Source organism: Acanthopagrus latus, chromosome 2 (genome assembly GCF_904848185.1).
Source record: "Acanthopagrus latus isolate v.2019 chromosome 2, fAcaLat1.1, whole genome shotgun sequence".
Classification (NCBI taxonomy): Eukaryota; Metazoa; Chordata; class Actinopteri; order Spariformes; family Sparidae; genus Acanthopagrus; species Acanthopagrus latus.
Genome location: NC_051040.1, coordinates 13,254,717 through 13,281,232, shown reverse-complemented (window position 1 = coordinate 13,281,232; position 26,516 = coordinate 13,254,717). Strand labels below are relative to the sequence as shown.

Here is a 26,516-nt window from a genome sequence, read left to right as displayed (position 1 = left end):
ATTTATAGCTCAGCTGTTAAAGGCATAAAACCGTAGCTTACTTTGCCAAGATTCAGTGTTTTTGTAAGTGAGCAAGCAGGTTAGGAATGTGTGTAGGCAGGCAGCTGAAGATGGGTCACACTCCAGTGTCCACTTCCCTTTTTAGAGACTCTATTGTCTCTTTTGACATTTGACAAATCATCACAAAAGCAGTAGTTGGTTTCAGAGGAAGTAACGACATGACAGAAATATCACAGACTTACATTTTATTTTTAATGTTGACACTACCGTGCTACAGAGAGGGGGCGGACTTGGACTTGTGACAAGCTGCAAGTGGAAATTTGAATGCCTGGCACGAGAGAGAAACTGCAGAACAAAAGGAACTCACATAAACATGGCTATGAATACAAGGATGACTGGTTTCTATTGCCCTAAAGTAGATTAAATATTAAACAAGCCAGCTGGTGTGACACACGAGAACAATAGGAAGAACAGACCTGAAACTACTCTACTTGAGACTTTTTGTGAAAAACTACATTCCATTCACACGGATGACAAGACGTCCAGCAGGAAGTCAGGTCCCCAAAATGACGCTAAGGCAAACAAAACAGTTCTTAGATAAACACAACATGGCAGGTACTTCAGTCTTACCACTTCAACAATTAACAACAATTAATGAAAGGGTTTCTATTGTTTCCAAGTTAAATACGGCCAAGAGTTCACTTTTTAAGCTTTATGCTGACCTTCTTCGGACTATAAGCCTGATGATTAATGCTAGCAGCATTTCATATTAAGGACTGTTAGCCTGCTCATGGTTGCTAAAGCCTCGACCAGCGAGGCGTTTGGACAAAGACAGAGATGCAGACTTGTGAAACCAAATGAGTCCACGAACACATTTCACAGTAAAAGGACGGGTTTTGCTTCATAACATAATCATGCTTGGCTCCGACTCCCGAAGGGTCAAGTTCAACACTTTGGGAAATATGCTTATTCACTTTGTGCCAAGAGTCAGATGAGGAGATCGTTAGCGTTCTCATGTCTGTATGCAAAATATGATGCTGAAGCACAAAATGTGTAAAGGCATGGATTCTGAATCCTGCCAAATAAAGACTAGTTGCTAGTCTTGCCTTATGTTGTGTCAGTGCCAGAGAAGGAAAAAACTAAAGTCCGCAGTTGTATGACTCTGTGCACCAGTCAAGTTGCTGTTCCTCAGCTGTGGCGTCGCATGATGGCCACAACAGTTTTATGGATGGAAAACCGGAAAACATAATGCCTCTGGGAATGTCGGTGGCGAGGAAGCTTGAAAACATATCTGGAGGCTTTGTACTTCTATCAAACCAGCCACAACTGTCTTGGGTTTGGGCTGAACCAAGGCTGTAGCCAGGGTTCCCCTGAAAAACAGTGTCAGGGGGAATTGGTTTTGCACATGGGGAAGCCAGCCCTGGCATTAATATGTCTAAATCCCTACAAAAGAAAAAGAGCTGCTTGCTTGTTTACATTTGCACCGTTAGCACCAGGTTAGCGTTAAAGTAACTTGTAATTGTTTGCGTGTAGGTTGCTAGCTCAGTCGCTATTGTTGTTTCCTGTGGCAGCGGGGATTTTGAAAACAGTAACAAAGAGAAGGTGCAATTTGGCAGGATTATATCGACAGTCTATTAACACTAAATCAGACTACCTTGTTGCTAACAGCTAAAAAGCTAGCGGCTAGCTGATAATATAATTCAAACAAGTTACAGTCATAAACAGTGAAATTGTTTTTGGTTTGTTTTGTGTCTGGTAACATGTTTATTTCTGCTGTAAAGCTCCGGGAGGGGGGGGACTGACTCACTTTCGGATCCGGCCTCAAGTGGCCATCTGAGGAACTGCCGTTTTCAACACTGGTGCCAGAGGATGCCACTTGAGCGGAAGCTAGCAACTGGATAGTTTGACCAAATACAAAGACCAGAAACAGGAGACACCTAGCTTGTCTCTGTCAGAAGGTGATAAGCATTTTCCCCAAAATGTTTACTTATTATTTAAAGTGGACAGAGAAGGTGTGTAAGTGCTACATGATCCTGACTGTCCCGTCTTCATAGTTCCTCTTCTGTCTTCACCTGGACCATGTTGGAGAGGCTGTCCTGTGCCTCTGACTGCACAGTCTGGCTCTCAGTGACAAGCATGTTGAACTGCTCATCATTGTAATGGGAAAAGTCCTGAGGGTACGAGCCAAAGTTCTGGTTAAAGTTCATGTCCATGTTGGCAAATGTGGAGTTGGGATCAGGACACTGCTCAAAAACAGAAAGCATGGACAGGGTGAAGGTTGGGTCACCCAACATTTCAAAAAATGAAGGATTCTCGAGCAACTGATTAATGAGGGCAGCTTCGTTGCCATTGTTTGAGTCCTGGGGCTCGTTGAAGCACATTTCCCCGAAGGCGGAGGTCACGGGCTGGGTGGCACAAAGCCTCTCGTCAGGAGACATGATCTGAGGCTGTGGGAAGTGGAAGGGCTGCTCTGCTGCAGGTGCACTTTCTGCTGCTGGAGAGGAAACAGATTGTGTTTCAGAAACAATAAATACCTGTTAGAAATATGATGACAGGCCAGTTAGAGGGAGAACTTTATACTGGGATCATGACATGATTCTTGTTGTAATACATTTTTATCATATTGAATAAACTCCAACTGAGCAGAACTTTTAATATTAGTGGTGAAACTTGTGCTTTTAAAGACAAGCAGTCTGACCAAACACAAAGGTTACTTACTTCATTAAATCAGTTTACCACCTAAATGCCTCTAAGTATCAGAAAACATGAAGAAAACAGAGCGAGGGAATGGCAACATAAGAGCCTCACCTGTAGCACAAGGTTTGTCTCTGAAACTGATGTCTGGCTTTATCTTCCTTTTCCGCTTCACCTCATATGGATCTGAAATGAAAACAGAAACACTTAAATTGATCTCCTGCAATTGTTTCTGGCTTTAAAATGATCTGCCAGTAAAAGTAAATTCGAACCACTTCATCTGCCATCAGTAACCTGTCAGTTCTCCTCACTCCTGACTCACCTGGGTTGTGCGGCAGGTACGTGAAGCTAATAGGCTCGCTCTCCATCTGGTCCGAGAGGCGACGCAGGGCGACGCTGACCTCTACCTCCTCTGTGATGTCCTGGTCCTGGTAGGGCGGAGTCTTGAACACGATGGCGATCTGCCGGTGAACGTCAGTCTGGGCAAACTCACCGCTTGCCTTCCACGACCCTCGCCTGAAGATGATCTCTATGTCATCTGTGGATCAGGGACAACACACAGAACCATGTTAAACAGCAAGAGGACGTGAGAATACAGGTTTATTTTTCAGATGTTTTTTTTTTTTTCGACCGTTGCCACTGTGCCTGTTGCTTAGATTTCCTATTGTCCTGAGTGTACTAAATGTAAGTAAGATAACAACAGTAACATATCATTTCAACAAGTCAGGTTTAGTAAAAAAACAATTTTAGGTGTCTGAAATCATGTTTATAATACTTAATATTCAGTTTTATTGTTAAGAAAAACACAGCAGTAAAGACCTGTTCGCAGGGTTTCTAAGAGTTGTGAACATTTGGAAAAGGCTTCATTTTCAGACATGTACTCCATCAAAAATCGTATTGAATTACACAGAACTTTGTTTGGCTGCATCAAATGTAAACATACGCACAAAAAACGTGTGAAGTGCCGAAAACAACAAGTCATGTTCGGTGAAGCTCATTTCAACTGTGAGTGTTACTGCTGTATATCACAGCCGCAATGGCATCTTATCCAGTTGAATACTCGTTCTGCTTTATAACAAACACCATTGCATAGCGGACAAAGGTTTGCTGCCTGAACTTCTGGTTTATCAGCTTCAAAAACTGCTAAATGGCTCAACGTAGAGAGGGAACGTGTCAAAATATGAAGGCACGCCACATTGAAAGAGAAACAGTGGTCAAAAGAACATCCTCTTTGAGATTAATCAAATGTCAACAACCGAAGTAAGAGAAGTATGCCACACTTTGACCAATCAACAGCGCTCTATTCTAACAGCCGTTAACTAAAGTTACACATCATCATCACACTCTAAATGCGGCCGTTTGGTATGGTATGTATCTGACTCAGCGAACCATGCTTGTACACTTAACTCCTGCAGTGAAGACTAAGTTTCTCTGCTGCGTGAGACTAATTCTGTCAGCTCTCTGCATATATTTGTTTTTCATGTGCTATGAAATGACCACAGACAAAACCCTCCTCTTACCTTTCTGCACTTTGTCACACAGCATGTAGATCTCTGTTTTGCCTTGGCAGGAACCTCTGTACTGGTTCAAACAGCTGATCTTCAGCTGCGATGTCGTCGTGGCTTCTGTCAACGAGACAAACCATGACAACGTGTGAGAGTCAAGAAGTGCATTTACATACGTCTTCATGGAGTTTTATGGTGGTGTGTCTTACTCTTGTCATAGACGGGGTTGGACACGACTGGGCTGAGGCAGTCTTTTCTGCCGTCGTCCCACTCGAGCTCGCACTGAAAACACAGACGCACTGCGTTCATGTCCATGTCTTCAATGCCCTTTGAGTCACCAGCTGAGGGACGAAGAGACACAAAATCAATCATGAGGTCTGCTTTTGAATCACAATGAAACAGTTCAACATCCTTTAAACGCAGAGATGTACAGAGAGATGACAATAACAACTGCGTGTTAGGATCCTTCTTACTTTGAAAGGGGTCGATATTTTGGCTTCTTCTCTTCTTCAGTGACACGTCCAGCTCTTTCCTCCTCACACACTGAATACCAAGGTTAACAAAGCTGTCAGTGAAGAGGGGAAGGAGAAACACACATTTTTGTCAGGACATTTAGTATGTTTAGTGTTGGGAAGAGGTTAGTGGGTGTAATGCAAAAGCAAGAAAGATATTATGATGTTAAGAGTCTAAGAAGAAAGAATGTATTTAATAGAGACAGGTGAGAGATGAGAGGTGCACCTGTGACGTCGGTTGCTGTGAGGGTTGAGCGTCACCACGCAGATTCCTGAACCATTCGGGCAGTCTTTACCCACAAGGCAGTGGGGGTGAGGCCTGTGTGGGAGGTCTTTGGTAACCAAGGAAACAGTGACTGTGACCCTCTTTATGTGATCAATGGGACCTTGAATCTGAATGAGAGAACAGGAAAAGAAGATGAAAGGAAGAAAAACAGTTCACACACACACACACAGTGTTTTATTCTTACTCAGGAAGTGTTGCAAAACTCAGACACCTTTTAAGCCAAATCAAGCCTTCTTTGTGCTCTACTTTGTGCTTTCCATGCTGTATAAATTTGAAGTATTACATGTTTCCACTCCTCTGTAACAGCATCTGCCTTTTTTTCCTTTGTGTATTATCAATGATCCCTCGAGAACCTCAATCTCCACTGTTTCCAGTGGATGCTAATTATTTCCTTGGAATTTTTCTTACGTAGACATTTAGACATTTTGGGTTACTACTTATAATAACAATAAGTTTACATGCTTTAATGCTCAAAAACATATCAGTTTTCTCTTTCTGTCCAGCACTGCAGAACTGTATTCTCCCTCGAGTCTAAAACTTTGTTTCAGCTCTTGTCTCTTCGAGGCTCACCTCCTGAATACCTAGTCTGTCATAGGTCAGCTCACATACGCCTGAGCGTCCACGGCTAATAACATCAGAGCACCTGTGCTAAATCCATTATTTTGCATCTGAGTACACAGTGACATGGTGTGATGTCACAAAGTCACAGAATTAAAGGCGGGACTACTGACGAGGCATTTAAGCTTCTGTTGGAGTGGATTCTGATTTTTTTTCAAGATCTTTTACACTTCCGGTGTCTGAGGTACTAATTTATCAAGAAAAATTACAAATTGAGAAAAAGCGGACATTCTAAAAAATCAAATAAGCCACATCGACTGAAATATTAAGCACTGATTTTCACTTAAAATCCCCACCGACCTCAAGTGTCCTCATAATGCGATTGTGTTCGTATGAGGTGAAGATAAGTGTGTAGGAGTGTTTGTTAGTATGCAGGCAGGGGGATAAACCGCTCCTCTTCACCACACTTGAGTTGGGATTTGTGGGGACTTTCTAATTGACTCTAACAACCCACATCCTCACAGCTCCACCCGTCTGCACTGGTCGACATCAGGGGTTCAAGTGTGCACGCAAAACAAAGTTAACTCAAGTTCTAACTGCCTCTGAGAGCGAGTAAACCCCCTTCAATGTCCAAAAGAGAAACCACGTCTAACCGTAATGCGCTTACCTCTATCGCAGGCTGCGTCTTGTTGGTTTCAGTGCTGGATGCCCCCAGGATGCTGCCGGCTGAGCGTCCTTCACATTCATAGCGAAACCTCATGCCTCTCTCCTTGGGCTCCTCCACCACCACCAGTTTGGGCTTCTGCAGAATCCGTTCCAGCATATCTGTGTCGCCCACCCGGTTCTGGGAGGAAACGCCGCCAGGGTTCTTAGAGGCCAACAAACACGAAGAGCCCCGACCGCGGCGTGAGGAACTGGCTGGAGAGGAGGCTCCTCGTGAAGGATGAGCCATCTCTCTGGATGAGCACGACTGAGGCAGGGGCTGAGGGAAGGGGCAGGTTGGCTGTGGTGGAAATAAAAACACACATCCTTATTAATAACATTGTTTAAACTATATTTATGCACATTAGTCATACTGAGGGTGGAGCCCGCTTTTGTAACTGATGTTGTAACTGACGTTAGTCAGTCATAATTTAATAATGCAACATATAATAATATCTCAGTCACAGGGGCCAGAACTTTTACTTTTGATATTATGTACATTTGCTCGGTAATAGTAACAATATACCACTACTACTTATCTGTAGTTTTTCTTAAGAAATACTTTGAATCCAGGACTTGAGGAGCATCTTTTAAATAGTATTTTTACCTAAATAAATGATCTTAGTGCTACTAAATACAGTATATGGAGTCTGAGCCATTAGAAAACAACATCAACTTACTGCAACAATAAAAGTGGTGGAATGTAACAACTTCACTTAACAACAGTATTTGAGTACAATTCTGAGGTACTTGTGCCTTACTTGAGTATTTAGACTTTATTCTACTTTATACTTCTACTCCACTACATTTTGGAGGTAAATATTCTACTTTTTATTTGTAAACGTAGTTACTAGTAGACATTGACATTTCTGACATGCATTTTAAAATGAATGTATTCTATCAGCAGATTTTTAAAAAACACGATAACCAGTCTTACCAGAACAAATTGAACCAATCTAGATATGTATTATAATATGTATTATTTCACTTTTATTTGCTTTTGATACTTAAGTACACATAACATTAGATATTTCAAACTTTTACTAAAGTACTATTTGTGTGGAGATATATATATATATATATATATATATATATATATATATATATATATATATATATATATATATATATATATATATATATATTATTGTAACAAGACATTTTTGACTCCAGTATGACTTTTGGTTACTTAATACAACGCTGGAAAAAATAACAAACAACAATCACAGGCATGTTTTTAAAGTAGAATACAGAGAACCAGATGTCCGTCATCCATTATATCAGATGAAGGTGAAGCTGCAGTGAAAGCAAGCAGCAAAACTGAGTCACTGCACGATTCTCCTTCATACATGTGCTTTCCATCAGTGCAGAGTTAAACGTGCTCGTCCGTCTACTCCTCCTGCAGTTTAATGTCTTATTCTTGCACTGCACCACAGACCACCCTCTCTTTCCGTTCCCACTCAAACTCCTTGTTGTTGAAAATACTGTTTCTCACTGCTGTTTTACTTTCTCTATCGGCAACTCTCCCTGCCGCTCATGGCCTCCAACTGGCTTCCATGTGATGTAAGACAAAGCATTCAGTAATCACAGTGAAGTCTATCTGAAGCAACAGTTGAACGAGACACAAATAATCAAACCTGCAGGGAACAAAGACGCAATGACCTCTTTGTCGCCTGTGCAGCCGTTAATCAGGCTGAGAGCTCAGCAAACCGTTGCTGCAGGGACGCCGGTGATGCTTCTGCATTAGATCATGTTTCATAATATCCTGTCGAGCCAAAAATGTCTGAGCATCTGCGAGTGTGTTGGCCTGGGCATACCTCTAAAGAGTCTTAAAGCTCCAGAGCTAAACAAAAGCCTGGCAGAGTGAGCCAGCGAACAGGAAACAGGAAGTCAGCTCAGTCTGACGTGGATCCACCAACTGGCGAAGAAGAGGCGCGGGGCGAAGAATGCAACCTTTCACCCCACCGGAGGGTTTGGCTTGTAAACAGAAAGGACGGCAAACTGAAAGTAGGAGTCAGATTACAGTTCTTCTGCTCCTACTCACCCTGCGGAAAGCATGCCGAGGAGGTGTGTCAGCCTCTATCACCTGCCACAGAGACTTTTTTTTTTTTTTAAATCTGTTTACACACAAAAACTCCAAAGTTAAGCAATCTCACATGCTCGTCACTCGCTAATAACAAGCTTCAGCTGTTTTCTTCTGCCGCACTTCATTACCTGTCTCCGCAGGCTGCAGCGTCACCAAAGACTGATCAGATTACACCACTTCTGATCTCCCTGCTGTCTGTAAACCACGTGCTTTATGGTAAGAGCCCGACCTGCCAGGCTGCCTCACTGCTGCTCTGTGTCACAACAAAACCCAACTATCTGCAGGCGACACATGAACAAACCCTGTTCTCTAAAAGTGGACAGGCACCTCTTTATACAAGCTAACCGAGGAGAAGCCTGCCTGAAGCTTCCTCTGTTGTTCAGTTTCATATTAACAGGTTTTATATAACAGGAAATGTTCGTTTCACAGTGTTACACAATTATTATTATCATCATCAGCTTAAAGGAGTGTGAGTGTGGTTTTTCTAGGTTGAACTAAAGCTTATTATTAATTTCACAGAATATTATGCCCTGACGAACTTTAAACTTGACTGATCTTTCTTTTAATAATATTAACACAGTAGGATTTAATACATGGTATGATAAGCGTCAATTCTCACACCACAGTGTGCCGTAAAACAGGTTTATCGCTGCACCATGGATCAATGTTTGTGTACAAAATATATGCATACCAGGGCTGTGACGAATGATTATTTTCAACATGAGTTCATGTGCCGAGTGTTTCTTGGATTAACCATACTGAAAATTCCCAGAGGCCAAGGTCATGTCTTCAGATTCCTCCTCCAACTGAATGTTTTGTCTGAAAACCTAAAACTATTCTCTTAATGATGATACAGAACAGAGAAAAGCCGCAACCCCTGCTAGATTTAAGAGGCTAAAACCAGATATGTTGTCATTTATTGTTTGATAAATTAAACTAAACAATTAAATAATTATCAAAATACATGTCTTTGTATTTTCAACAATTGACCTATTGATTAATGATCGCTTGTTTTTGCATTAATGTAGTCTACCTAAGATAAAGACAAACCATTAGAGCTACAACCGCAAACTATATCACCAAGCATGCATACTCGTGGATGAGAGGATTGCGAATTAGGCTAACTAGGCTAGCTAACATTACAGCTCAGCTGTGGAGGATGCCATTAATGTTTACATTCTGAGCTTTCACTTGCACGAGCCTCTTGTCTGATTTCCTCATGAAACTGCTCACAACAAGATCTGTTGATCATCTTGAGTAACAGGGTCATTATTCCTGTTTTTTCGGGCACTTTGAGCACCACAAGAGTGGCATTTAGTTCAATCAGACTCAAGAGTGGGTGGACATCTTTGTGGTCGGTATCTCAAAAATTCAGCAACTCACACCAAAACAATCTAGACCGATAAAAAGCAACTTAACATAAGGGAGAGAATATGTATTTTTGATTTTGGTGTGAACGTTCCCTTTAAATCTTTAAAACGACTCCTATATTCAGTCTTTAAAATGATTTATCAGACATAATTAAACTTCCTCTGCGTTTGTCGAGGCCTACTCCTGCACCAGTCGCACAAAACTAGCCCCCCCACCCCACCCCACCCCCCACCCCAACCCACACCTGAAGCACACACCCACATGCTCGCCCTCTGGCTGTTGCCAACGTTCGTTCCAGGAAGTGTAGGAAACCGCTCAGACACCAGATAAACCAAAACAACACGAATGACTACACTGGCACAAACGCATCACACTGCGAGAGCACACCCAGTCATCCTTCAACTGATCCCACTCACCTGACATGCGGTGCCTCTCGCAACCAGCACCGGCTGAGAGGACGGCAAGGAGCTCTGCCGCAGCCTCCTGTTGCTCTCGGCTTGTGGCATGCAGAGCAGGTTGTCTGGAGGCCGGGGAGGTCCAGGGAGGGAGGCGACCACGCTTTCGCTGTCCTCCGTGATGATTTCTTCAATGAGGTCTATAATAAACATTGATGATGATGATAAACAAAACTTCATAGCAGAATTTCTTTAAAGCCATCAAGAACAATGGTAACAAGTCTTTGCTTTTTGACTTAAAAGTGTTGTTTACCCGACACAGGTCATTATTGTTTACATCACCCTAACCCTAACCCGAGAGTGCAGTATTGTGTTTGTACCATGACCAACTACCAATCAACATGTGGTTGAGGTGTGTGTGGCAATTGACAACCAAACAGAAAGTAGTGTTTCCTGCAGCCACGGTGCATAACATGTCAACAAAACAGTGTTTAAGCATGTAAACAAAATTAACTGGTAACAATACTGATAACAGAATAATGAAGAATGTTAAAATAAATCTCTGGTTCCAGCCTCTCAGACGTAAATATTTGCAGCTTTTCTTGTCCGATTGAAAACTCAATATATTTTGAGCTGCAATAGCAATAAATGCAAGAAAGGTTTCTGTACATAAACAAGTGAGCAGTATAATAATAACAGATGAATAACGAATAATACAATTCAGTTGAATCTTTAAATGCAATAAAAATACTAAAAAGTAATTTTTTCAGTGTACCGATGTCAGTTTAGACAATAAAGTTTATTGTTACATGAATTATTGGGACCTTGTTACATGGTAGTGAATGAAAGACAGACAAATTAATTTTTGATCCCGTTTGAAATGTGTCATGAATTAAATTGTCAATTTAAAAGATGATATTATTATTAGACAACACATCCAGCAGTCATGTTAGTGATGTCATCTTGTTGAACGGTCACTAAATCTCCATATATATTTATATATTTGTTTTATGTTTTATATTTGTTTCCGATTATGGGGGTCAACTTGGCCTCTATATTGCAAAAGTGTGCATATACCTGATGTATCAATATTGAAAACTTTTACATCCTAATACCGTTGTCAGCATAAAAAAAATCACATTATTTATAGTTAAATAGACTTTAGTTACAACAAACATTGACATGCTTGATTAACATTATGCTGACCATCCAGCTAATGTGTTGACATCACCTGCTCAGCAGTTATTAACTCTCTGGGGTGTAATTAGCCATTGTTAACTACTTTTGAGTTTACTTTTACATTTTACCTTAAGTTACACAAACATCAGTCGAAACATTACAATAAGTAAAACATGTTTTTACAGCATTTCAGTGGTTTACGAAATCAACTATAAATGTGACTTTTTTGTGATGATGTCATTATAAAGCGGTCATGAGGTGTTTGGTTGTGCACCTCGGGGCCACCGTACAAACCAGAAGCAGCCTGACAAACATCACAACACGAGATGAGGAAGGAGAAACACTAATGATGGTTGACTTCTGCATTAAGTCCCGCTTTGCATAAACGTCTCTCTCACACACACAGGCACAGGCACACACACTTGAATAAAAGTAAAAAAAAAAAAAAAAAGAGCACTCACCAATCAAGTCTGTTTGCCGCTCTGCAGGACAGACAGAGACAAAGAGTCAGTGGAGACGCAATAGAAACACAGCGGATGATAAAGCTGCACACAGCGGGGCAGTAGAGCCGGGCAGCAGCGCTCAGATCCCGGGGATGGGTGTTGGCTGCTCGGCTCTGACAAATCACATGCCTGGGGATGATGTCATCCCCCTCTCTCTCTCTCACACACACACACGCTCATACGCACACACACACACACACACACACACACACACACATTAGGTGGACTCTTAAAACTAACCTGAGGTACCGTTGAAGGCGTCCATGTCTTTCATCGCATGTGAGAAGTCTTTACAGAGCATCAACTCCGCCGTCGTGTCCTTGACTTATTTCCAAACTGGACTATTTCCGGTGTCTGTCTCGTTTCCTGGGTCAGAACTCGTCTCTCTTTTTAAGGAAAAAACAAAACAGCTCTGTGGGGGCTCGTCAGGCTGTAAACAAGCTCCGACTGTTTGTACCGACCAGAGAAAAGGTCTCAAACCGACATGAAGCCATGTGTCGAATGATGTCTGAGGTGAAGTTTGCCTCAGATTTTTGTTTCCGTAGCAGCCTCGCTCTGATTGGCTGGTTCAGGCTTTGGAAATCCCCTCTTATCATCACGTCACCTCCCAGATGGGAAAACCCCCCCGGGGGCCGGCAGGTACCGTGGTGCTGCAGCCCTATTAGCTCCGTGTCATGTCTCTCTCATTTGAATATCCATCACCTACAGCTCAAAACTGAGTCGTGACCCAAAAAAGGAGAACTTTATTTTTCCATTGAGTAACTTTTCTGCTCTTGGTTTTCACCCTGCTTTATTGGATATGCAAATAAACTGTTCTGCACCTATTCAGCCTCCATCCCGTCACACAGGATAACGTCACCTGAAATCCAGCCGAGTCAAAGCCAGCTTCAATGGCTCTTTACTGCCCGTTAAAGTAAACATAAGGGGAAAACTATGCTTGATGACAAAAATACGGTATAAGTTAATTATGAGACATAATGTCACAGTTGGGATAAAAACATTCTAAATGATGAGATAAAAAAAAAAAAAACTATGAGATTAGAAATAATAAGTGACAAGTCATAATCATGAGACAAAAATTTGGATTAAGAAAAAACAGAATCGTGATATAAAGTGTTATAGAGTTATGACAAATAAAGTCAAACTGATGATTGAATAGGTCTAATTATGAAATAAAGCCATAATTATCAGATACAAATTTGAAATTTGATTTTAAAGTCATGATGACATAAACTAACTCAATATGATGAGATCAAAGTCTTATCTTTAAAATAAAAAGTAAGAATTATGAGCTAAATAGACATTTACCTCCTAAGTATGATTTACCATGGACATATTATATTGTAAGGATACCTGATCATCATTTCTTCTTTCTCCAACTGTTAGAAATTAATGTTTTAGATGTTTCCTGCTGCACCTCCTTGTTTTCAAAAAGCTGAGGGAGAAGTGGAAGTTCCTGATTTCAAAATAAATAATTAGAGCCGTCAACACCAGTAACATCTCTTCACGTTTGGTAACTGCCCTCATTAAAGTGACGTCGTTCCAGCATCTTCCACCAACTCCGACTGTCTCACATGAGGTGCAACAGGGACACCTGCTGCTCAGACACGGTACCGGCGATTTAACAGAAATGGAAAGCGAAAGTTGGGGCATTTAGAGGAAGCGGTGACTCGCATTTAGACAAAACAGATAATTCATGTCAGCTGCAGTGGTGCAACAGATGAGAAAAAAAAACATGGGGTCACAGCATGATTAGATTATTAACTGTTGCAAAAGTCCCCCCAAAAAAACCAATGTGGGTCAATCTTTAAAACGTCTTGAAGAGACATAAATGTTTTATAAACCTTGGAGATGATTCACAAGAGAGAGAAAACATTTCTGCTAATCTTATTAACAAATACTGAATGCTTTTCACACCTTAGGCCTCCTGCAGGTCATTAGTCTGTATCGCTTGGCTATTTACGTCATAACTCAAAATATTTCAGCACCAGTGGATTAAGGGTTTGGATTTAGGAAAAGTGTTTCTACAGAGGCTTCATAAAGGCATTTGAAACCATGTTAAACATCTCCAGCCTGCAGCTCTCTTCATATACACAAATGCCAGGACTGCAATTCGATTTCACATCATTCAGGCACCAGCTGGATACTGACCAACTAATTTACTTTTGGTTTGCTTTTAACCATCTGAGTTGATGAGAGAAAGAAAAACAGATGTGGGAAGAAAGTCAAGGGCTAGAGGATTAAATTATCTGTGACAAAATAACTTACTTCAAGGCTAAAAAAATAAAATAAAAATTTAGTGCCAGCATTACCTGTCTTTCCACACAGACACTGGAAAAGAGGTATGAGGGAAAAAAACCCACTAAAGATCAGATTCAAGTTCAGCAACCGTTTTAACAATCAAGTTTGAGTCACTTTTCCGAGTAAAAACCACAAGTGCAAACAGTCTAAAAATGAGCCCCATCTATCTTTAGTGTAATGAGATAGTTTTGACTAGAAGTTATGCTTGGTAAGAGTCGGAGTTTTTGCATTGTAGGAATAATTAGGAACGAAATTGGTCACTGGTTGCGATCTATAACTCAATCCTCCAGAGAGTAGAAAGGCATAACCACATAATAATATGCATGCGGTATAAGCAAGACAACAAAAGAGACTAAAAGTTAAGGTTCATGCAAAAAAAACATTGTTCTTCAACCCAGTAAAATCAAAAAAGCTTTGTATAGACATTTTAAATCACACATAAGTTTTACTATAAACATGAATGAATCAAAATTTAATATGTACCAACATGGAACCCTCTTTGTTTCAGGATTTACAGCACTCAAAATTAAAACAAGAGACACTGCCAATCTTCCAGCACACACCTGACACCCGTCTCCACTGTGGATATCAAGGTGATCTGCTTTGGAGCGTGAACGTGAAACAATTTGCAAACCAGTCATCTGGCTGAGGGGGAAATAAAAATTAGACTTGCAGATTAGCTATTGGCTAGACAGGTTTGACATCGGTATTATTAACATGACAAGCTGAGATTCTGTACAGTCTGAGGAAATACAAAATAATGTTTCAGTGACTGAAAAACAAAAATTAAGTCATTGACAATATTAATATATTTATATTAATACCAACAAGGCTGTTATTTTTTATGTTCAAGCTTAGAACATTAACCATTTGTTTAAAATTGAGGGTAGTAGTAACTGTCTTGTTGGATCTCGTTTCCAGTCACCACCTCTCTTTTTCAGGAACCGGCCTCCGCCGTGGCTCAGGATCTTTCCAGTTTCCTCCAGCACTACTCACCAGTTTCCAGGCAATCTGAAAGATGGTGCTCACATGGAATGAAAAGAAAAAAATCACAAGGAATCTACACAAAGAACAAAAGTTGCACTTGGCCTCTTTCTTCCCTGTATAAAAAGAAAAAGTTGTGGAACTGCGACCTGTTCCCCTCCCAGCCTCTACTCCAAGACATTATTACCCTCTGAGAAATCATACAGAATACAGTACATCACGTTTTGTTTTACTTCACTTGAACTGCAAAACGAGAGGGCGGGGAACAGAAGTAAGAATTTACCAAGTCTACACTGAATATGATTCTCTGTGGGTCCACACAGAAATCAGAGGGAACAGTTGAACTGCATTTTTTTTTTTCTTGTGGCGTCTGTGACAGCTAAACGACAACTCCCCTCTCTGCCTGCCTAATTTCCACAAGTCATCTTTGCCCCCAGCAGTGAGGGTCAAGGAGGCGGATAAGGGCGTGGTCCTGCTTAATCGTTCTTCTTCTCCCCCTCTGGTTTGTCTGTGACGGCGGCGGCTGCTGCGTTGGGAGCAGCGTCTACTGCTGCTGTGTTGTCCTGGTTGAGGTCTACTCCACTAGTGCCAAACTCATTGACCCTGTTGGGATCAACCCGATAGATCCAGCGCTGGTAAAGGTAGATGAAGAAGACCACATCTGCAGGAAAGAGAAACCGTGAGGAACACTTTTTCCAATGCATTATTCCCACAACAACTAAGGTAGACTTTACATTTAAATCACACTAATGCTGCATTCACATCCCAAAAGGAATTCATGGTAAAGATTATTTGACTGCACATCCAATTGAAGTGCACAGTTAACTTCCAAAAAATACAAAACATAAACATCCAAATCAAGGAAGACATACCGTCTCTGAGGCATCCTATCCTGTACATCATGGGCATCTTGATGACGAAGGCAAACAGGTCATCAATAAAGGTATTGAGAGCCTTGTAGGTGAGCATCCTCCACGGGAGGTGGGCCACAGACTTCATTTTGTAGTTGATGAATAGCTGCGGCGTCATTGTAATGAAACCTAACACCAAAAGAAGACAGAGAGGAATGTAACTGTTAGGTACAGCCGCAGGCATGACTGCACTCCTGGAGTCTATTAATACACGGCACATTAGGAGAGGCTGCTGGGAGTTGGATACGTAACCATTATGCAAGTATTGAAACATCCACTTGGAGACAAGATAATTAAGAGAGACAACAATAACGAGCCTCATCTCGCCTTTAAAAATAGATTGACATAAACAGGAACAAACCCTGTCGGGCGTGATGTGACAGCAGAGAGTGAAATCAATAACGCATGATGCGAATAAAACATTTGAAAAATCCAGGGAGAGAGTTAAGAATGTTACTGAAGAATTGATGTTGAATTCTAACTAAATACTTTGTCTGTCTGCTACTTCATTATTATATCAAATTATTGTCCATTTCAACAAAATCTGTAAGGACAACATTTGCCTATTAAAAACTGTTTTCCTGAGTTTATACTCCTACATATTATCTTCTTGTTTTATATTTCTAAAATAAACTTTTCACTGATTCTCAAAGAAAATAATTCATAATTTATCCACAGCTACATTGCACACACATAAATTGTCAAAATAATTTCTGACATATAAACACCTCTACTCTCTCGATCTTTCCTCCTTTTTCATAGTTAGTAGAATTAGTTTTAAACCCCTGAGGGGCAATTAGCTTTATAGACAAACACAGCACAGTATCTATATGTATCTCCTACAGTGTCACGATCACTCTGTGATGGCATACAATTATATAGTTTGTTATAAACACAATAAATGGAACAAAGGAGAATCTGTATCCATTAGTACCACCTTTTGGAGAGTAGAAAGGATGTTAAAGGATGTTGAGGGTCCAAAACGACAGCCTGTGTCTTTGAGATGACCCTGACTTCAAACAGGTGCTTAAGGGTCGCAGTGTTTTTCTAGTTATTTATACTATAATGTTTTTGTTTTACTATTAAAAAGAAAATGATACAGAACATTCAGTTTTCAGCTGATGTATAGAGTTCTAATTCCGAATATTCAAGACAAAATGATAAGCAGTGGAGTATATAAATGCTTTTGAAGAACTTACCAAAGGTTAACAAGAAGCCATAGAGCATGCTGAGTACCCATGAGTACCAGCCTTTGTGCTCTACATACAATAAACTGTAGATGGCATAGCAGCCAAACAGAGGGTAGAGCAGCCACGACAAGTACCTGAAGGCCATCTGTTCACAGAACAGGAGAGAAAAGGAATGACATCGACATACTCGTCTTATCTCATCAAGATCAGCAGAGAAATGTACATTTGGGTTTGCCCTTGCAGTTGAGTATTTATTTTACTTACATCGTCGTAGATTTTGGTTGAAGACTGCACATATGTTGACTTGTCTTTAAATACCAATCTTGGGAGTACTCCTGCGATTTTGTTCTCTCTGTCCAACTAGGGAAAGACAAAAAAAGGTGATAACTTTAACAAGGCCAAACATAGTAATAAGTAACAAAAGGGAAGGAAAGGAAAGTTTTCTTTTACAGCCAATATGTCCAATTTAACATCTCAACACATCTACTTGTTCACCATCAGTGAAATAGGCTGCACTTATTTTTGAAAGATGTAGAACAGGAGGCAACTGACTCTGACTGAGTTTTTAAAACTGTGCATGAAAAAAAAGTGCTGTTTTGACTTACCCTGACGTCCATGACCTTAGTGATTTTCCACAGGTCAATAAGGAGGCCGATGAAGACGCTGACCTGCACCACAAAGTTGGTCTCATTGTCCAGAATATAGAGCAGCACCACCAGAGACTGGAAAACTCCAAAGATGATGGAGCGCACCGAAAGGCCTTCTAGAGACTGTCTGCTGTTCCAGAACTGAATGTCTGAGGAGGAGATGGACGTGAGTTCGAGCTCTGCAAGCTATTCTTTTGTTGTCAGTATAAACCAGCTGTGGTGACCTTACCATTCTTGAAAGCAAGAAACTCGAAGATGCTGTGCACGATGGAGACAACAATGGTGAGACCCAGAAGGTATGGGTTGGTTTCCAGAAGGGCCACCTACAAAAGAGTTTTTTTTTTTTATTTATTAAATCTTAAGTTTTTTCTCCCATGTATCATGATATAAATACCCAAATAAGAACTATTATTGCAATTCAACTTTAAGGGACCCAAAAACAAACCTGTGGCAAAAAAAGTCTGTCATCACATCTAACAATTATTTTCTTTTAGTTTTCTGTCTCTGTGACCCTCGAGCTCTCACCTTGACAGAGTCTTGATCTTCATCAGACTGCTCATAGGTGTCCTCAGGGAGGAAGTTCCATGGTGAGCGTGCATTTTGGGCAGCATACAGCTGCCAACGCCACAAGGACAGCGGGCAGTAGGAGAGGCGCAGCGGGAGTGTTTTCAGGGTGTCATTGATGGGATAGTAGTCCTTCTGAAGGTTCCAGTAATCGTTGAAGTACACAATGGGATAGTAGTCGCCACTTACTGCATCGAACTTAACATCTAGGGGTAGAAGAGTAGAAATAGAGGGGGAAAGTCATTATCTGGTGCATTAAATTGCTACTGTAGGTTTGGTGAAGTAAATGACATAAGGGCTAGTGGGAGGAACTCACGCTGGTCTAGAGGAGGGGGCACAGAGCCTTTGACCCAAGCAGTGTGGTCATCTACCATGTTGATGGTAAGGTTGGGGTGCCAATGAGAGATGATCTCCACTGGACCATGGCTCTCTGCCCTCTGAAGAAACAGATAGATTTATTGTAAAAAAAAAATCATATCATTAATATAGATCCCTTTTGTACAATCTGACCACATCTGACATTTTAAGGTTGGGAAAAAACCTTGTCATCGCTCTCTGGTGGACAAACTACATAATGGTGACACTATTACTAACTGATACGGACACACAGAGCAGTGTTTTTGTCAAACAATGAAATCTATAATAAAACATTTTAAAGTAATTCAGGCCTTGATTAAGCCATTTCTGAAAGAGCATGAATTGGATCATTCAAATTTATGAAACACAACCTCTAATTCAACCTTTTTTTAGAAGAGAATGTTTTTTGGTTCCTTCTTACCAAAAGTAACTGCTTCAAAAAGCCTTTTTAGCCTGCTACACAACTACCTACAAAATGTTCCAGGACTTACAAACTGATGGTGGGGATGTCACAAGCCAGTAGCTCATAAATGCGCCAGCAAAAAATACAATACTACAAAATAACCTCTGACTTTGTACTTCAATTATCATGCAACGTACCAGCTGACAGACTGATGCTGTATCTACAATAAGCTAATATCAGCTGATCAGGTTGATTTATTGGTCGAGCTCTACAGTGCACAAAATAAAAAAAAATTAAAACATAAAATCCAGTAACCTTGATCATTTCGGGATCTGCTTCCGTCTCTCCCGTTAGCAGATTCTTGGTCTTCTGAAATTTTCTTCGCTTGAATTTATTCAGCACTGAAAGGGTAAAAGACATAGATTACAACAAAGAAATCATAATGTGTCACTGTTTTATTACAGCTTAAGTTTTAAATGGGTATTCCAAATGCGCTTACTTCGTGTTGCATGAACGGTTGCCAGCCTGCGATACTGCCCCTTGCGTTTGGGGTCTGGGTGGAATCCACTTTTAGTGAAGTAGACGTGCATGTACAAGGAACCGTTCTGTTGCACCGTCTGCAAGGAAACACCAAATAGGAGGTTGTGTCAGAGTCTCAGACAGGATCCATCTACAGTACAAATCTGTCAAGTTCATTACAAACCCATCTTCCCTGCCTTTACGTACATCTACCTCTTTTACTAAACTAATCCCACCTGCTCACTATACATCTACCTCCCTTCCACCCTCAGTCATCCCCACCTCTGGGATCTCCATCTCCTTATGGTGCTCATAACAGCCATCTCCGTTCTCCCCCGTGGTCCAGTCTCCATAGACCAGGTCTCTGTGGAACCAGAACAGGGCTTCTGTGTTGTTGAAGTCAGAGAACACCTCATCCTGGGACACATACACATACATGTCCTGCAGGAAAGGTGAGAAAATAGCGGTGTTTATGATATTACAGTGTCAGGGGAGAGCAAGTGAGTTACTCTGAAAGGGTGCGATATCACATACTTGAGGGGATCAGAGTATGAGGAGTGTTTGAGAATGCTTCAAATCAATTACAACATGTTTAATGAAACAGCTGGCCGTGCAGACAAGGCAGCAGGCTGAGGTGACGGGTGTAATACCATGAGGGTCTCCTTGGGGAATAAGTTCCTGCTCGGTGCCCCGGCTGGTGTGCTGGGGTCGGGAGTGGACGGCCCTCGACGGAACCAGCTGCTGATTGCCCAGATTATGAAGATTCTGGAGGAATATGTAAAAACAGAGTAAGAGGAAAAGAAAAGTTATAAAATAAAGAATTCTGATAAGGGGAGGAAACAAAAGTAGAAAAGGAAGAAAATTGGATTAACCCTTAAATTTCATTGTAAAAGGTGAAATACTGGGCTTACAAGCATAAAAAAAACTCCTCTTCTCTAGAGATCTGGAAAGATGCTCCAGTAGAGTAAAACCACATGGAGGCTAATCTGGTTTAACTGAATCCAGTCAAACTGCATTACATTCAGACTTTGAGTGATGTTAATGCATCATAAAAACAAAATAAAATCAGTGGAAGATCAAAAGAGATTTGACTTCTTGAGTCAAGAGGTCAAAGCTGAACACAAGAGTAGACTGGCAAAGAAAGATTGTGAAATATTTTCAAATATTTTTTTAAAAAATTGACCTTTCTTTCAAGTTTTATTAGTGTAACTTTACCTTCCTTTGTGTACTTCCTTGTTTGGTTAATATGAAGAACTGACACATAAACAATGCATTTGTTGTCTGATATCAAAGCTCAATTCATAATGAAGGGTTCTTTGTCAGGCTTGTTTTTTTTACAGGCCACGTCAGAAAAAAATCATAGTCCAAAGAGTCAAATTGATCTACAGCAATCAAGTGAATATTCATGTTTTTAGCCTATGACTCCTTATCAAAAGCTACTCCCTCTTCAACCTCATGGAAGACATTAAAACTCATTTCGATCAAAGCCTAGCAATGACCACATCAAAATAATCCACCCACCGATCTTACTTCCGAGTTCAGCTGTCTATGTTACATTATGAGGCTGCAGTTCAGTAATATATGACAAATTGTTTGGTTATTATCATGGCTATGAATTTTACCTTGAAAATGCAGGATTTTCGACCTATCAGTCAGTATGAATTTAAGAGAGTAAATACAAAGAACACACTGGACATTGAGCAGATCAGAATTAGACATCTGACATTTAACAACCCACAAAGCTAAACCAGAAAAAATGTTCCCTTATGACTAGACCAAAACAGAGAAAAAAACTCATCAATAAACTATTTGTCTTTCTTGTTTAGGTTAAAAACTACCTTTTAAAAAAAAAAAAAAACAATTTTATGTAAAATGGCAGAGACAGGCTATGTACTGTAGATTCAAACTCTGTAGAGACAGGGCAAGTGAGGTGAACTTAAGCTGAATTTCCATTCAATTTTCCACTTTTACATGGATTGTGACTCCACCTTAAAAAGGTAGACTATGTAGTTTAGGAGAAGAAAAAAATCTTCACTGACTGCCTAAACAAACTAAATAAAGTAACTTTGTTATTATGACTGAACAGACAAACTGACCCTAAAGGACAACACAATTTCATACTGTTTTACTTTGTTTACATTTGGTGGACCCTGCCATCTTTCCAGCTTCAACAGTGATCTAGGGATCATATTTTGCTCTGAGAATAGCTTGTTTGTTCAGTTGGGGTCGGCGGGGGTCCTTGAGCCCCTTTGATATATCATTGTGTATTTTGCTAATAATTTCACCCATAATGTCAAAGTGCGTTTACCTATCAGCTGGCACTCTCTGCTTGTAGAGATAGGGTGAGTCGGCCAGATTAAAAAGAAAAACTCACCTGAAGAGCACTCCTTTAATGACCTGCCATGCATTAGGTGCTTGTTGCTGCTGCTGCTGAGGATCCTGTGCATTTCCAGCTGCCTGCACAGTCTGGTCATCTGTTGTTGCAGCAGTTCCGTTGCTGCTCACCTACAACCACAGACAATGTTAGTGTGGCCAAAGAAATCCACAATGATGGAGCAGCGAAGGCATCAAGTAATGAAGTCAAACAAGAAAAGCTTTACTAGCAGTTAGAAGGAGCCACTCATGTGCTTTAAATCTGACGTAGCCACTGTACTTTACTGAGTGCTGACAGTGATGACAGTGATTCACCCTCAGTCTCCAGTCAAAACAGGTGGTATATACTACATCTTCAAGGACAGAAGGTACAGATAAGGGACAGGTTTATTTAAACAGATTTGAAAAATGGGCTTGGCAAATACAACACATGCAATACTTAAAACGCCAACAATTTTGGCAATCCAATGATATCCCAGTAGCAAAAATGTGATTATAAAAAGGCAAAATATTTTAAAAAAAAAAACCAAAAAAACAAAACAATCCCACAACAAACAGTCCACTATCTGACCACCATCAGCAGAGCAGCATCCTGGAAGAACTCTCCACACAGAGATCTGCATTTCTGGTGCCAACTAATGACGGTAGCAACACTTAATCACAAAGTTGACTAATCACGCACATGCCTACTATTTTATTTCAAACTCATGACCTACACAGAGCCTTTGTTTTGCATAGTTTAAATAACTGTTCTGGGGTAGATTCTTATGAGTGCCAGCATACATATTTGAATAACAATCAGCAGTAAAGATCTGTCACTAGATTGCTTCGGTGTGTCGATGTGACCCCCCCACTCCTCCAGCAAGGCCACATTCTATTCAAGTGACACAATACACAAGCACATGCCAAGTCATGAGGCTCATTCACTATCTAAACGTCTAATCTCTCTCTATTGTCACCAACACAAGGGACACCAGAGGTTGGCCTCTAGAATCAAACAACGCTCGAAGGTAAAAAGGCTTTCCGCTGAGCAGATTATCATCATTTGTCAGGGTGCCAAGAAGGCCTTGAACTGAGTGAAAATGTTAAGGTTTGTGAAAAGCCACAGGCCTCACTGTCACCATCATAAACATGCATTTCAAGGCCAAGGAAGAGGCCCAGAATAGAGCTTTTCATCCTTCTTGCCATGTCCTGTTGTGTTAAAATAGAAGCAATTCTATTATCAGAGACATGGATCTCTGTCTCCTGGAGGGACCAACAAAATAATCTTTACACAGACGGATCATCACTGTGCTAACCAACAAAAACAGGTCATCTGTTCCAGGTCAAGATAATAATTTACAATTTACACACTCTGAACACGGATTAACAATTAACCAACTATTCACAGTGAAGAGTAAATGCTTGACACTGGATTGCCACTGCATGTGTGTGTCTGACAGAAAAAGGGCATAAAGTTCAGAGAGGATGAGACTGTTCTAATAGTGCTTAGTTCATATGGCATGACAGTATCTTCCACAAGAAGGAAGCAAACTAATATGCAATATCAGGAACATAATTAAGGATACAAAGGGCACGTCTGTGAAATGTGTGTCAATATTTAATCCCTAAATGCTTTCTGTCTCTAATGCACTGCCTATTTGTTAACTGTAAGATGTTGCACAAGGACAATTCTAATTACTTATTCAAGACATTAAAGATGCTGACTTTATCATGTTTCACTACCATACTCAGCAGAAAATACATAAAAACTGACAAAATGAAAAGCAGAGCAAACACCTCTGGTTATATCTGGCCACTAGCCAGTTAAAGTTTTCCCTTGATTAATACCACTGAAGTTTCTTTTAACTGATTCAATAGCAGAGGGCCCTGAGAGCAACATAAGTGCCTCTTATAAAACTAATAGTGCATTTATCCTGACAGAGCAATCTCATTACAAAAGAGACACTAGGCACACACTGAACCCTTGCCCTCATTTCTGCCACTTTTCCTTGTTTATTACCATTAAAATTTGAATCAAAGATCATCTGATATTGTGGAAGATTCATTTGTGTCAACCTGTAACAATACCAGACTTGTTTAACATTCAAGCACTGTTATGCAGGTATTTTCAGCCCTAAAAATACCAACTGTATGGGGAAGAAAAATCTGCTCCATGAACAAGACAAAAACTTGCTACTACTTTCTTTCTCTTACATAGTTGTAAGAGACTGACATGCTGGTTAACCTACAAATGAGTGGTAAATGTTTATAGGGCTGAATTTAACGAGTGTTTTTACTATTGATGAACCTGGTGATTAATTTCTCTATTAAACAATTACTTGGTTGGTCCATAAACTATCAGTAAATGGGGAAAAATTAAAATATCAATCACTGTTTCCGAGTGGAAAATGAAGTCCTCCAATGTCTTGTTTAGTCTACAACTCAAATATATTCAGTTTCATAGGAGTAAAGCAACCAGAAAATATTCAATTTTAACAAGCTGAAATTTTGAATTTTCTTTAAATAAGTAACTCAAACGGATTGCTTGATCATCAAAATAGTTGATGACTAATTCAATATATGACAACTAATCAATTCATTGCTGCAGCTATACCTATTGAACAGCCTTATTGATTTTTCTGAGATTGTCAGGGATTTCTCCTTGCTACATCTTTGCTTATCTCTGCAATTTCAATGTAATGATCATACAGGAGCAGTGTAAAGTGATGCTTAAAAAAAACCCAAATTACCTTCTAGGGTAAGGGTTAGGGTTAAAACTAAAAAGGTAGCCTGTACCTAGCCCTAAAACAATTGAGTGGACATGATAGTTGGTATAAAAAAAATGACTAGTGAACTGCTAAAAATGCTAAACATTGTCTAGAGCTTCACAATGTGTTTGCTGATGATATTAGGGTTTTGTGTTACTATCAATCATTTAGTTTGTCTGGCAAAAGACAGACCGACCGTGGTTAATCATATGAGAAAGCACCGATTGCCTCGAGAGAGTGATGATTCACTTTGACCTCCAGTAACTTGTGACATACATTTGTCAATCCGGAAATATTAGCTCGTTGGCTGGATACTGCCTAAATTACCTCTAACAACTGCTGTTATACCTATTTAAGAAAGCATTTTCCTGGGTTAGCCAAATCTGACTATAGCTACACCTGATTCATCTAACCTGTCAATGTTAAACTGCCAGGTGAATCTTTACGGTGAGACTTTTAAAATGCACATAAAGGTGAAAGTTTTCCCTGCGATGGCTGTAAGTGAAAGACAGGTGACATAAAGTCTAGGAGTGGGTAAGAAATGTGTGCTAGCTGCTCCAGACTGGCCTGGTTAGTCAAGCCGAGCTGCGTCGCTCAGGTTCAGGCCTTGTGATAGCTAGCTAACTGACACACTGCAGCAGTCAGCTGCCTCACAATATCACGCTCTCAGCCGACTCATTATCGTGCCAATTTCACGCGAACGTATATTTCAACGTGACAATTAGCACCGTCCTCACTCCGTACATCTGCTCGCTAACAGGCAGGATTTCTCAACCCATCGTTAACGACAGGAGGGGGTCGTTTTAAAACCAACCGGCACTGACAACGTCACTGGGGCTCGTGTAACCATCGGTAACATGTTTAAACGTTCACGGGCCCGCACTCATCGCTCAGACAAACAAAAAACGACCCCCTCACTCTGGACGAGAAAAGGATATGATGCAGTGAGAGTGTCATTCATTTTACCTCGCCGTTGCTCACGGTAGCTTTAGTTGCTTCGCTCTCCTGCGTCGCCATCTTTCCTTGTCTCTGTCGCGCACACACACCACTCCACCACACTTCTGGCTGGGAAACCGCGCTAGGTCTCGCGAGATCTCAGTTGTAGCGTCATCGGAGTGACGCGAGTCTTCTGGAGGGGGGATGATGATGAAGAATGTGAGGCTGATAAATATTGTAAGCTGCTTTTTGTGACAAGGCTGATGAAACAGCACGAAACACTGTGCCCAGTCATGCAGCTTTGGACGCGTGACTCAAACAAACAAAAAAAACAAACAAACAAACAAAAAAATTTAAGCTTTCGAAAAACTAAAAATGGAACCTGGACAACTTGTTTTACTTGTGCTTCACAGCATTTCATGGACAAATACTGCATTTTACACAGCAGTATAGCTGTACTTCGTGTAGTTACAACATAAATGTATATGTCAATTCATCATTAATAATAATAAGTGAATGTGCTAATTCAATTCTGAAACAAGTGCCTTCCGTGCTTTTATATATAAATTACCCATTCCTGATTATACTTCTATACAATGAATATTTTAGGAGCAGATGGAGAGTTCCGCTACTTCAAAGGTGCTTGGACGAGAGGAAAAAGTCTGAAAAGGTTAAAAACTTCAGCCACACTTGCAGTATGAAGAACTTCATCTGGTGACTGACACATTTCAGCTTGTGGCCTTCATGAGGGTCATCAGCAGGTATGTATGTTTTAATTAAACATTTCACT

At 40.5% G+C, this 26,516-nt stretch overlaps 2 protein-coding genes across 3 annotated transcripts; both read right to left on the bottom strand.

The window, feature by feature from the left end:
* Window positions 1–230: 230 nt before the first annotated feature.
* On the bottom strand, window positions 231–12,356 carry relb (v-rel avian reticuloendotheliosis viral oncogene homolog B). Of its 2 annotated transcripts, none has more exons than XM_037119047.1 (11): window positions 12,032–12,356; window positions 11,750–11,770; window positions 10,131–10,309; window positions 6,223–6,558; window positions 4,938–5,104; window positions 4,673–4,764; window positions 4,409–4,540; window positions 4,215–4,319; window positions 3,017–3,232; window positions 2,809–2,880; window positions 231–2,491 (listed from the first exon to the last, which is right to left on the bottom strand). In XM_037119047.1, the coding sequence occupies exons 1-11, from the start codon at window positions 12,090–12,092 to the stop codon at window positions 2,049–2,051; spliced, it is 1,824 nt and encodes a 607-aa protein (XP_036974942.1). In that variant the 5' UTR covers window positions 12,093–12,356; the 3' UTR covers window positions 231–2,048. The 2 variants fall into 2 exon arrangements, with proteins under 2 accessions (XP_036974942.1, XP_036974934.1); XM_037119039.1 differs by having other exon boundaries at window positions 231–2,494; window positions 12,032–12,354.
* Window positions 12,357–14,245: 1,889 nt separating this feature from the next.
* Window positions 14,246–25,910, bottom strand: clptm1 (CLPTM1 regulator of GABA type A receptor forward trafficking). Its single transcript, XM_037119026.1, has 14 exons — window positions 25,757–25,910; window positions 22,042–22,172; window positions 20,318–20,432; window positions 19,950–20,108; window positions 19,648–19,765; window positions 19,464–19,549; window positions 18,705–18,825; window positions 18,350–18,594; window positions 18,054–18,147; window positions 17,783–17,973; window positions 17,442–17,537; window positions 17,187–17,322; window positions 15,949–16,116; window positions 14,246–15,737 (listed from the first exon to the last, which is right to left on the bottom strand). Exons 1-14 carry the CDS (start codon window positions 25,805–25,807, stop codon window positions 15,553–15,555), a joined length of 1,896 nt encoding a protein of 631 aa, XP_036974921.1. The 5' UTR covers window positions 25,808–25,910; the 3' UTR covers window positions 14,246–15,552.
* Between the last annotated feature and the right edge of the window lie 606 nt (window positions 25,911–26,516).